This window comes from Vulpes vulpes, chromosome 14 (assembly GCF_048418805.1).
Source record: "Vulpes vulpes isolate BD-2025 chromosome 14, VulVul3, whole genome shotgun sequence".
Lineage (NCBI taxonomy): Eukaryota > Metazoa > Chordata > Mammalia > Carnivora > Canidae > Vulpes > Vulpes vulpes.
The window spans coordinates 23,512,698-23,525,677 of NC_132793.1; the positions used below are offsets into that span (position 1 = coordinate 23,512,698).

General features: G+C 41.7%; 1 protein-coding gene across 3 annotated transcripts in view; it reads left to right on the forward strand.

The window, feature by feature from the left end:
• The first annotated feature begins 1,280 nt into the window (after positions 1–1,280).
• The window catches only part of EDEM2 (ER degradation enhancing alpha-mannosidase like protein 2), a 31,147-nt gene continuing 19,447 nt past the window's right edge, over positions 1,281–12,980 (forward strand). For 2 of the 3 annotated variants that reach the window (XM_026009832.2, XM_026009831.2), the window contains exons 1-4: positions 1,281–1,527; positions 1,723–1,833; positions 3,656–3,695; positions 7,483–7,588. In XM_026009832.2, coding sequence (XP_025865617.1) covers positions 1,421–1,527; positions 1,723–1,833; positions 3,656–3,695; positions 7,483–7,588 — 364 coding nt within the window. In that variant the 5' untranslated portion in view covers positions 1,281–1,420. The remainder of the gene's footprint in view (positions 1,528–1,722; positions 1,834–3,655; positions 3,696–7,482; positions 7,589–12,980) is intronic. The other variant, XM_072736041.1, reaches the window with a different exon arrangement.

Below are 12,980 nucleotides of genomic sequence, written 5' to 3' on the forward strand. Positions count from 1 at the left end.
AAAAGATTTATTTGTTTGAGAGACAGAGAGACTGTGAAAGAATGGGGAGAGGCAGAGGGAGAGACTGAATCGTCAAGCAGACTCCACACTGAGCACAGAGACTGACGCTCAATCTCAGGACTTGATTGTGACCTGACCCACAACCAGGAGTCCGATGCTTAACAGCTGAGCCACCCAGTGCCCCTAAAGCCCGCACTTTAAATATCTATGCTGTACTACCTCAAACTAAGGTTAAGTCAGAGTTTTAATTTTCATATCAATTGATGGTATTTTGGAACGTCTATCTGAGGGATATTTTCACCAAAGGAGATTAAACTCACCTTCATTCCAGTCTGAGGAACTTAGCTGCCATTTCTATCTGACTTTCCAGCAAAAAGGATGGCTAATCCTATATAGAAAGCTCTAGTTAAAATGATCTCAGATATCCATTTGCCCAAACTCCTCGTTTTTTAGATGAGGAACTCTGGTCCAGATAAGGAGAGGGTCTTGCCCATGGTTACACAGAGAGGCTTAAGTGGTAAAGTTGAAATTAAAGTCCAGATCTCACTTCAAACCCAGGATTGATTCTACTGCACATCACACTGCCCGCAAACTCATGGGTGTTTCTATGAGCTAAAGTGTTGACCAAACTTTGGGAACTTGACAAAAGGAAAATGGAAACATGGGTTTCAAACTTTCCCAAAGCTATAGTGCTCCAGGGTCTTCATTCTCATCTGGGATACTCTACAGGGCTGCAACCACTGTGATGGTCAAGGGGATTGGGAGGGGGAAACTTCTGCGCTTGGATGGAGACTAAAGGCACCATTATGAGGTGTCCTTATCCCCAATGCGAGGACAGGAAGGGCAAGAATTCATTAATTCCTAGAACTGAAAGGGATTTCTGGAAATCTTTGAGGTAGTAGCTTTGGACAAATAAATGGAAATAAGTTGTACCTCACAGAATCATCAGGGAACTTGCCTTGGGAAATTTCATATGCCTAATAATGGTGAAGTTGGAACATTATTTCATCCAGTTTTTACATAGGGGCACTCAACAAATACTGAGTCCCTGCTGTCCTCTGTCTTTATGCTTACACGGAAAAAAAAATAATGCGTTTAAAGTGTTCAATACAGTCTTAGTACACAATAAGTGCTCAACAAATGCGGTTACTAAAACATTAATTAATAATAGTATCTGTAGTAGCCACTATCTTTCAGCCACGTTAATTTTCCACTTCAGAGACTGTAAGTCCCAAGATGCTCTTTGCCTGGCTTCTGCCTCCCATTATATTCTGGGACTTGTAGTCCGGAAGTGGGTGACTGATTCATCAGCGCGCAGGCGCAGTGGCTCGGATTCCCGGAACAGCCGGCAGAGGCTCCCAGGATGAGCGGGTGGCGGTGGCTGCTGCTGCAGCGGCGGCGCTGACAGGACACGAGCTCTATGCCTTTCCGGCTGCTGGTCCCGCTCGGCCTCCTGTGCGCGCTGCTGCCCCTGCACTATGGTGCACCAGGCCCGGATGGCACCGCGCCCGACCCCGCTCACTACAGGTGAAGGGGGTCAGGCTCCTCGCCCTTGCAGAGTTGGGGAAGGGGAAGCGCAGACCCGGTTCCTTTCCTTACTCTCGGTCCCAGGACCCCCACCCTGGTTTGCTCGGACCCCGCCACTGGGCTCAGGTGGTGCTTCCCACTTTCCGCCCTATTTCTTGTCCTTTCCCTTGCCTTATTTCTTGTACCCCGCACCAGGGAGCGAGTCAAGGCCATGTTCTACCACGCCTACGACAGCTACCTGGAGAATGCCTTTCCCTACGACGAGCTGCGACCTCTCACCTGTGACGGGCACGACACCTGGGGCAGGTAGTGCGAGTGGAGGAGCAAGGGGGCGGCTGGGGTGTGGCAGTCCGGTGCTAGGCGGGCGGGTCTGATGGGGCTGGTGGCTTCACGGTCTCCTCGCCAGTTCCGGAAAAGCTCCCAGCGGGGGTGAGGCCGCGTTCCTTCCAATTCAGGCCAGCACCGCCAGGATCCACCCAGCCTCCTGGAAAGTTGGATCCCACCGAGGAAAAAGCCTGGGTTAGGCTGGTGGACTGGACCTCTGGGCTCCAACCACGACAATAACAGGCGCCAGCAGTGGGGACTTGGACAAATGGACAAATCTCTGGAGCCCTAGGCTATCGAGGAAGGGCTCCAAGAAGTCAGAAGACCCAACCCCTTCATTTTATAATTGGGCAGACAGGCCCAGGAGGGGGTGTAACTCTTCCAAAATTGAAACCTAGGAGCATTTGTTGTTAGTGTAACTGAAACACACTCACATTATTGACTGCTTCTTGAGTTTTCAGCTCAAAATGTCACCTGAGCATCAGCTTCCTTAACTACCCACCCCCTACAGGTCACTGTCACAAATCACCTTATTTACTTACTTGCTTATTTATTTTCACTTCGCACTCTATCATTTTCACTTGAGTGCTAGTTTGTCTTTCTCACCTCCCCTAGAATAAAAATTTATGAGATGGAATTCTCTGTCTTGTTCCTTGCTGAGCAAAGAATCATTGCATTTAGCTGAGGCTGACATTGATTAAACACTGTGGCAAACATTTTACTTGTGTCTTCTCATTGAATTCTCTTATCACCCCTAGGAGTTAAGTGCTTAAGTGCTGTTTTTCCCATATAACAAATGCGTATGCTGAGGACTGGAGAAGTTAAAATTTGTGTTGGTTTTCTTTTTTTTAAGCCAAAAAAAAAAAAAAAAAAAAAAGCAAATAGCTAGTTGAAGCAGTACAAAATCATATGCAATAAAGTCTCTCCCATGCTTTAGAATTCTAACCACTGTTGACTTTCTTGTGTATCCTCCCCAAAATATTTTCAGTTTATGCCATCATATAAGTAGGTATATGTGTATTATTTAAATTAACTTTTTAAAGGCATAATTTACATATAATAAAATGAACCCATTTAAAGCATATTGTAACCAGTGTCACAGTCAAGATAGAGTACATTTCTATCATGCTAAAAAGTTCTCTTGTGCCTTTTTACAATTAATCCTTCCGCTACCACTGGCCCAAACTGCTTGTCTGCTCTCTATATGACTCTTTGAAAATGCATTTAGAAACATACCCCAATGCCTATTCTATTTCTTGTCTTTTTCATTTAACTATATAATTTGAATATTTTAACATTAGCCTGTAGAACTCTTGATAACAACTTTTTTGACAACTTCATGGTTTTGTACTGTTTAAGTGTACTATAATTTAGATAATCATTCTTCAAAACTGATGTATGTTTGGGTTATTTCTAGCTTTTTGCTATTCTGCACAATACAGCCATGAGGATTCTCAAACATACGGCTCTGTACACATTGTGATAAATTCTTAGATGTGGAAAAACTTGTGTCCTTGGCTATACTCTTATACTGCCTCCCTATGGCAGAGAAGAATGTTAGTGGATATAGGAGATGTGGTTTACCACAGAAGAGGTAGATCAGCCAATCCTCCCAGGTGCATTAAACGGGTCAAAACTTCTTGGCAATTTTCACTATGGCTTCTCTGTTGTGACTGGAAGCTGGGATGGACAGAGGTATCACTGTGCCTCACTTAACTAGTTTTGGGGTACCTGATCTGGGGCAGCCTTAATATCTTGTGTTTGGTTTTCTTACTAAGCAGCTGGGATTTCTGTCCTTTTACAGTTTTTCTCTGACGCTAATTGATGCCCTCGACACTTTGCTGGTAAGTGTCTTGATGATTCCTTTTCCTCATCACCATTGTGTAATCAAGATCCTTCCTCTTTTGGCAGCTTGACTGTGGGTGAAAGACAAATTCTTCACCTAGTCCTTTTATTTTCATCTCAGGATTCTGAACCATGAGTTTCTGGTTGCCCAGACAGACAGAGGAAAAGGATGAGTACATTCCAAATGTACTCAGGGTCATTTACTCAGCAGACATTTATAGAGGACCTGTTATGAACACAGCACTGTGATAGGCCTTTATAACTTGTGGGCAATACAGAGACTTTGAGACCCTCCTTGTTTTCAGAGGCTTATATTCTTTATTTTATTTTTAAACTTTATTTATTTATTCGTGACTGACACACACACACACAGACATAGGCAAAGGGAGGAGCAGACTCCATGCAGAGCCCAATGTGGGACTCGATCCCAGGACCCTGGGATCACACTCTGGGCTGAAGAGGCACTAAAGGTCTGAGCCACCCCGGCATCCCAGAGGCTTACATTCTAATTGGATATGTTCAGTGAAAAAAAATAGTAGCAGCAATTAGTATGTTATGTGGAGGCTTGCGATAAGCACTTTATAAATGTAATCTAGTTTAATCCTTCCAACAATTCCATGAAGTATGTTCCTTTACTCCTTAGCATGGGGAAATCTGATGCTTAGAAATGTAAAATGGGTTGGCCGGGATCCACAGCTATGAAATGGCAGGGCTAAGACTTGAGCTTAATTCTGTATGACTCCAAGTCTTAACTCTCCTCCTTAAAAAGGCCACAAGAGAGAATTGAACAACTTTCTTCCTACTTTACTCTTTTTGGTTGTTTGTCACCCCTTCTCACTTTTATATATTAATAGCACTTACATGATTGTGATCACCTTTGTAGATACAGTTTTGCTTTTTTAAAAAATGTTAATTTGTATGTACTTGTCCATCAGATATTTATTAAGGGCCCCCTGTATGCCAAGCACAGCGCTCAGCCCTGGAGTTATAATGACAAGTTAAAATAGACATGGTCCCTGCTTTCCTGGAGTCTATGACTTTAGTGAGGGATACAAAGAATCAAAGAATAACCCTTAAGGACATACAATTACAAACTGAGGTGAGTGCTCCAAGGGAAGGGAACTCTGTAAGTGGACGTATAACAAAAGAAGCAGACCTAGACTGAGGAGGTCAGGGAAGACTTCCCTAAGGCTGTGAAATGACACTTCAAGTTGAGATCCGAAGGAGAAGCCAGTGTCGACTAGGGAGGTGGGAGAGGACAGAGGGTTCCAGGCAGAGAGAACAGCCGGCCTGCACGAGGGCCTCCTGGCAGGAGAGAGTGCATGGCAGACGCAGTGAATTGAAGGAGGGCCAGTGTGTCTGGGATGTGGAGAAGGAAATGCAGGAAGCAAAGTGGAGCTGGGGGCTTTGTGGGGTGCCAGATGATGGAAGCCCTTGTTCACTATGTTAAGGGTTTTGATTTCTAATTTGAGAGCAATGGAAAGCCACTGAAACATTTTAAGCAGAGGGCAGGAAATGCGGAGATTTCTATGTTGAGAAGATCACCAAGTGCGGCATTGAGAGATTTGTGTAATCATTCAGTGAGCGTTCAGTTGAGTAATCGCTTCATAGACTGTGCTTGGCACCCTGGGGGAAGGCAGGAATGAGTGAGGCTCCTTCCCAGGCAAAGATTCTCTGAACATGGCAAGCAATTGATGCCCTAAGAGTTGTGGGGGTAAAATTACTGGAGTCTTTTATTTTTATTTTTTTTTTAAACATTTTTTTTAATCTTTATTTATTTATGATAGTCACAGAGAGAGAGAGAGAGAGGCAGAGACATAGGCAGAGGGAGAAGCAGGCTCCATGCACCGGGAGCCCGATGTGGGATTCGATCCCGAGTCTCCAGGATCGCGCCCTGGGCCAAAGGCAGGCGCCAAACCGCTGTGCCGCCCAGGGATCCCTACTGGAGTCTTTTAAAGGATGAAGAGATTCATTTTAGCTGGAGGGACCAAAGGGTTCCTTCCTAGAGAAGTGACATTCGGACAACCAAAGCCAGGTTGGATTTGGAATGGGAAGACATAGGATGGAGGGCTTTCTGGGAGAGGGAGCAGCATGTCTGAAGGCAAGAAATTGGAGAATCATGGTACAGTTTTCCTAAAGTAGATGAGGATAGCTTAGATGAAGATGAACAGTGAGAAACATGGTCAGAAAGGTAGGTTGAGGGGCATCTGAGTGGCTCTGTTGGTTCAGCATCTGCCTTCAGCTCAGGTCATGATCCCAGGGTCCTGGGATCTAGCCCTGTGTCAGGCTCCCTGCTCAGCAGGGAGTCTACTGCTTTCTCTCCCTCTGCCCCTCCCCCTGCTTGTGCTTTCTCTCTCTCTCTCTCAAATAAATAAATAAATAAATAAAATCTTTAAAAAAGGAGAAAAAAGAAAAGTAGATTGAGTCCAAATCACTGAGTGGCTTGACTGCTGAGATAGTCAGGATTGTTTGGATCCAAGTGACAGAGACCCAGTTCAAACTGATAGAGACAAGAAGGGAATTTACTGAGTCAGATAACTAAAAAGTCCAGGTAAGGGCTGGCCTCAGACTCAGCTGGATCCAGGCATACCAACAATGTATTCAGGAATTTCTGTCTCTTATCTCTGCCTTCTTTGTTGGCTGTGTTCTCGGGCTCTCCTTATGTTGGCAGAGTAGCCAACTGTAGCTCCAGATTTACTTCCCACTCAGTAACCTATGTATGTGGGTAGAATCAGCCCTTTTGCATTAATTCCAGGAACTGAGTCTCACTGATCTGTCTTGGGTCGCACACTTATTCCTGAACCAGTCACAGGCCGACGGGTATAGTACAGTGGTCCAGATCAATTGCCTATTCTCGCAGCTTGAGGGGGTAGGATCAGCCTCTGCCAAATTGCAGGAGCGACTGTGGAAGAAGAGTGATTCCTCAAGGGAGAATTAGGGTGCTATATCAGAGTAAAAGGTGTCAGAATCGCATCTGGCTGATGGTTTAAATGAAAAGAGTTTAGTTTCCTCAAGTGAAAGCAAGTCTAGAGGTAATTTATAGTGTGGGGTTGGCTGTTCAACTGTGCCATCAGAGACCCGAGCTCTTTGTATGTTTCCATTTTACCATCAGTAGAGTATTGGCTTTCATTTTCATGCTTAATACCTCAAGCCCTAAAGTGGCTGCCACAGCTCCAGAAATCAAGTTTGCTTTCAATGTAGAAAGAAGAGTAAACACCATGCCAGCAGTGTCTGTCCCTTTTTATTAGGAAAATAGAAGCTTTCCCAGAAGTGCCCCCACTAGACTTATCAAGGCTTAGCATTGGCTAGTAACACAGTCACCTCTAGCAGCAAAGAAGGCTGAGAAAGCAAGTATTTGGATTTCTAGCCTCTAGAGTGGTAGGCTACCAGGGTAAAGGAGATTGGAAATCAGTGTTGGGCCAACCAACCTGCAGTGTTTTCCACAAGGATGAATGTCATCGGAGAAGTTTAAAAACAACAGATACTACTGCATGTTGAGCTAGGATTTCTTCATGTGGTCTGCAGTCTATATTGTTTCCATTAAATAGGTACATAGTGACTCTTGAATTGGTACCTAAGAATTTAACCAATCTCTTGGTATAGGGTCTCGTGATTTCTAGATCTTAGTGTTTCCTTCTCCTGTCACCGGTTCTAGGACAGAAACTGTAGGTCTTAAGTTGATTAAGTGAGGGCCACACCAGTATAGGATCTCAGACTCTTGGTCCAACATCTTTGGTGCCTTCAAGCCTGAGAAAACCTCACTGTCAACTCTCTCTTCCCTTCCAGATTTTGGGGAATGTCTCAGAATTCCAAAGAGTGGTTGAAGTGCTCCAGGACAATGTAGACTTTGATATTGATGTGAATGCCTCTGTGTTTGAAACCAACATCCGAGGTAAGTGTCTTTGGAAGAAGAGAGAGTGTAGAGTTTTGCCTCTTTGTAAATGAAGAGGTGGTAAGTAGGATCTCAAGGGTTGACCCAGCCAGGGCATTTGGCCCAACCTGGTGACTGACAGAGATCTTCTTTCCCCCTGCACAGTGGGGTATAGAGGTCTCAGGATCCCCCATCAGTTTTGTACATTGAGCAGGGGACAGAGAATAGACTAGAAAGAAATTTACCAAAGAGACTCCCATATTTAACATATATTGGTGCGAGGCTTATAGCCATTAAAACAAGAAGGATGTAACCCTTGCCTTCTTGGAACTTATTGTTTAAGAAGTGCTATCCAGGGGATCCCTGGGTGGCTCAATGGTTGAGTGCCTGCCTTCCGCCCAGGGCGTGATCCTGGAGTCCCAGGATCAAGTGCCACATCGGGCTCCCTGCATGGAGCCTGCTTCTCCCTCTGCCTGTGTCTCTGCCTCTCTCTCCCTCTCTTTCTCTGTGTCTCTCATGAATAAATAAATAAAATCTAAAAAAACTTAAAAAAAAAAAAAAAAAGGAAGTGCTATCCAACAGAACTTTCTATGATTCTGGAAATATTTTGTATTCATGTTGTCCAGTGTTGTATCCACTAGCCACAGATGGCTATTGGACGTTTAAAATGTGTATACTGCAACTAAAGAACTGAATTAAAAAAATATATATTTCATTTATTTATTCACAAGAGGCACAGAGAGGAAAGCAGAGACATAGGCAGAGGGAGAAGCAGGCTCCCTGCGGGGAGCCTAATGTGGGACTTGATCCTAGCACTCCAGGATCATGCCCTAAGCTGAAGGCACTCAACCACTGAGCCACCCAGGCATCCCAAGAATTGAATTTTTAATTTCATTTAATCTTAATGAATTTAAATTTAAATAGTGACAAGTGGGGGCTCCTGTGTTAAGCAGTCAGTTAAGCATCTGGCTCAGGTCATATTCTCAAGGTCATGAGATTGAGCCCTACATCATGCTTTGCACTCAGCAGGGAGTCTACCTAAGGCTCGCCCTCTTCCCCTCCCCCACTCTTAAAATAAATAAATCTTTTACAAAAAGAAATAGTGACATGTGGTTCATAATTAGTACATTACACAGTGCAAGTCTCAGGCATTAGTTTCCAAAGCTGGCTGTCCATCAGAACCACTTGTGACCTTTTAAAAAGTTGAAATGTCTAGGTTCCACTCTAAACCTAATGAGTTGGGATTTCTGGGTTGGGTCCTAGCATCAATATTTTTAGCAGGTTTCCAGTGACTCTTATGAAGCTAGTACAACCCTTATTTTCAGTGAACCCTGAGACCACCAGTGGCTTAACAAACTGTCACTTCTGGAAGCCAAGTCATATTTTTCTCCTTTATTCTGCATGTGTTTTGCAATGAAACTTGTATTGCAGATATGTGCTAACATTTTTACAAAGATTAGGGAGCAGAAGGACAGCATGATATAAAATCCTGGTTTTAGGATCAGACCTGAGTTCGAGGCTTTGCTCAGTGCTGTGTTTCACAGCTTCTGAGCCCAGTTTATCATCTGTGGGTTAAGATTCCCTTACACCTTTATTGCTGATATGAATAAAATTATACCAGCTTTCTTTTGGTTGGCATTTGACCAGGATCTTTTTCTACTCTTCTGCTTCCAATCTTTCTGTATTTTTATGATCAGATAAATCTTTTGTAAATTGCGTATTATATTTGTCTATCCATTCTGACAATCTTTTAACTGAAGTATTTAATCCATTTATATTTATTATAATTAGGTATTTGCATTCATTTCTGTGGTATTGTTTTGTGCTATTTGTCCCATCTTCTCTGTGTTCTTTTTCACTCTCCATTTTTTTTGTACCTTCTTCAGATTGATTTTTTTTAATTCCATTTTTCTTTGATTAATGTAGAAATTATGCTCAGTATCTATCTTTTTAAGTAGTTTTCCTGGAAAAATTGACAAACATAACAAAGTCTAGAGTTAATGAAAATTCTTTATTGTCCTGAATAATACCAAATCTGGCTCTGAGGATATTCTGACCTGTATGCTATAGTTATGTATTTTAGTTTTTTGTTTTAAGCCCTTCATACATTATTGCTTTCTATATACAGTTGAGGTTTTGGATTTACTCATGTATTTGCCACTTCTTTGACCATCTTTCCTTCCTGTGTCTCAGACTTTACATCTATGATCCCTTTCCTTCTACCTGAAGTAGTTTCTTTAGAATGTCCTCTAGTGCAGGTGTGCTCTTGGCAGATTTTCTCAGCATTTGTTTGTATGAAATGTCTTTATCTCACTGTCTTTTTGGGGTTTGTATGATTCTAAGTTGATGGGATTTTCTCTTAGCACACCAAAGAAATCTTTCCATTGTCTTCTCATTTTGTTGTCATTTTTAAGAAGTAATCTGTCAATCTGTTACTATCTTGCAGATGACCAGTTTTTTTCCTCTTTTTTAAAATTTAAATTCAATTTGCCAACATATAGTGTAACACCCAGTGCTCATCCCATCAAGTGGCCTCCTTAGTGCTTATCACCCAGTTACCCCAACCCGCCATCCACCTCCCCTTCCACAACCCTTTGTTTGTTTCCCACAGTTAGGAGTCTTTCATTGTTTGTCTCCCTCTCAAATTTTTCCCACTCAGTTCTCCTCCTTTCCCTTATAATACATTTCACTATTTCTTATATTCCATGTATGAATGAAACCACATGATGATTGTCCTTCTCCAATTGACTTATTTCACTCAGCATAATACCCTCCAGTTCCATCCATGTCAAAGCAAATGGTGGGTATTCATCTTTTCTGATGGCTGAGTAATATTCCATTGTTTATATATACCACATCTTCTTTATCCATTCATCTGTTGAAGGACATCTTGGCTCCTTCCACAGTTTGACTATTTTGGACATTGCCACCACAAACGTTGGGGTGCAGGTGTCCCGGCGTTTCACTACATCAGTATCTTTGGGGTAAATATACAGTAGTGCAATTGCTGGGTCATAGGGTAGCTCTATTTTTAACTCCTTGAGGAACCTCTACACTGTTTTCCAGAGTGGCTATACCAGTTCACATTTCTACCAACAGTGCAAGAGGGTTCCCCTTTCTCCACATCATCTCCAACATTTGTTGTTTCCTGTCTTGTTAATTTTAGCCATTCTCACTGGTGTGAGTTGGTATCTCATTGTGGTTTTGATCTGTATTTCCCTGATGGCAAGTGATGTGGAGCATTTTTTTATGTACTTGTTGGCTATGTATATGTCTTCTTTGGAGAAATGTCTGTTTATGTCTTTTGCCCATTTCGTGACTGGATTGTTTGTTTCTGGGGTGTTGAGTTTGATAAGTTCTTTATAGATCTTGGATACTAGCTCTTTATCTGATATGTCATTTGCAAATATCTTCTCCCATTCTGTAGGTTGTCTTTTAGTTTTGTTGACTGTTTATTGTTTTTTGTTTTTGTTTTTGTTTGCTGTGCAGAAGCTTTTTATCTTGATTAAGTCCCAATAGTTCATTTTTGTTTTTGTTTCCTTGCCTTCGTAGATGTATCTTGCAAGAAGTTGGTGTGGCCAAGTTCAAAAAGGGTGTTGCCTGTGTTCTCCTCTAGTATTTTGATGGAATCTTGTCTCACATTTAGATCTTTCAACCATTTTGAGTTATCTTTATGTGTAGTGTAAGAGAATGATCCAGTTTCATTCTTTTGCATGTGGCTTCCCAATTTTCCCAACACCATTTATTGAAGAGACTGTCCTTTTTCCAGTGGATATTCTTTCCTTCTTTGTTGAATATTAGTTGACCATAGAGTTGAGGGTCCATTTCTGGGTCCTCTATTCTGTTCCATTGATCTATGTGTCTGTTTTTGTGCCACAACCATACTGTTTTGATCACAGCTTTGTAATACAGTTTGAAATCAGACATTATAATGCCCCCAGCATTGGTTTTCTTTTTCAATATTCATCTGGCTATTCGGGGTATTTTCTGATTCCATACAAATTTTAAGATTATTTGTTTCAACTCTGTGAAGAAAGTCCATGGTATTTTGATAGGGATTTAATTGAACATGTAAATTTCCCTGGATAGCATAGACATTTTCACAATATTTATTCTTCCAATCCATGAGCATGGAATGCTCGCTGCCCCCTCCTTTTAAAAACTTTTCGTTATGGAAGTTTTCAAAAATATATAAAAATAGAGAAAATAATATAATAAACTAGATATACTCATCACCCAGTTTCAACAATCATTATTATGTGGACTCTGCTCTTTTTTTTTTTTTAATTATTTATTTATTTATTTATTATAGTCAGAGAGAGAGAGAGAGAGAGAGGCAGAGACACAGGCAGAGGGAGAAGCAGGCTCCATGCACCGGGAGCCCAATGTGGGATTCGATCCCGGGTCTCCAGGATCGCGCCCTGGGCCAAAGGCAGGCACCAAACCGCTGCGCCACCCAGGGATCCCTGGACTCTGCTCTTAAGCTCTTTTTTTTACCCTTGGTGTTCTGCAGTTTTACTGTGGTATGCACAGATGTGGATTTATTTTTATTATCTTCTTGGGATTCCTGGATCTGAGAATCTGTGTCATTCACTAGTTTTTGAAAGTTCATAGCTATTTTCTTTTTAAGTATTGCCTCCCCCACATTTTCTCCCTCTTCTCTTTTTAGAACTCCTGCCAGATAGATGTTGCACCTTCTTACTGTATCCTTCAAATCTCTTTGGTATATTTTAAAAATAATTTTGTCTCTTTATGTTGCATTTTGAGTAATTGTTTATGGACTCTGTCTTCAAATCCACTAATACTCTCTTCAGATACGTCTTATTTGCTATTAAACTTATCTATGTAATTTTTAATTCCAGTTATTATATTTTTCACTTTTAGAAATTCCATTTGGTTCTTTTATAAATAGGCTTGGTCATTTTTATAATTTCTTGCTACTGACTCATCTATTCCAAGTCTTTTATTTCTTTACATTTCCACATAATTATTTTGTAATCTCTGTCTGATGGTTCCAATATTTGATGTATTGATAAGTCTTGTTCTGCTATCATTTCTGCTGGTTTGTACTCCTAATGCTTTGTTTTTTTCATATGTTTTGTGATTTATGTAGATTTTAATGTACACTCATTACCCAGGCTTTATCTCTGGGCTCCTTTGAGGTCTAGATTGAAGGTGGGTTCTTCCAGGTAGAGTTTTGGCTTACTTTTGCCATTTGGCTAGAGGCACTACTTACCAAAAACTGCTTTATGCTAAAGGTTTGAGTTTTCCTAGACTACTCAGTGTGAATTCAGGCATAAAACTTAGTATCATCCTATAGTTACTAATTCTTAAGGAAATTTGTTCCCCCCTCCCCCTTCTTTTTACTTGTCATCAGGATTTGAGGCATGTGACTTTCCTTGCTATATGCCAG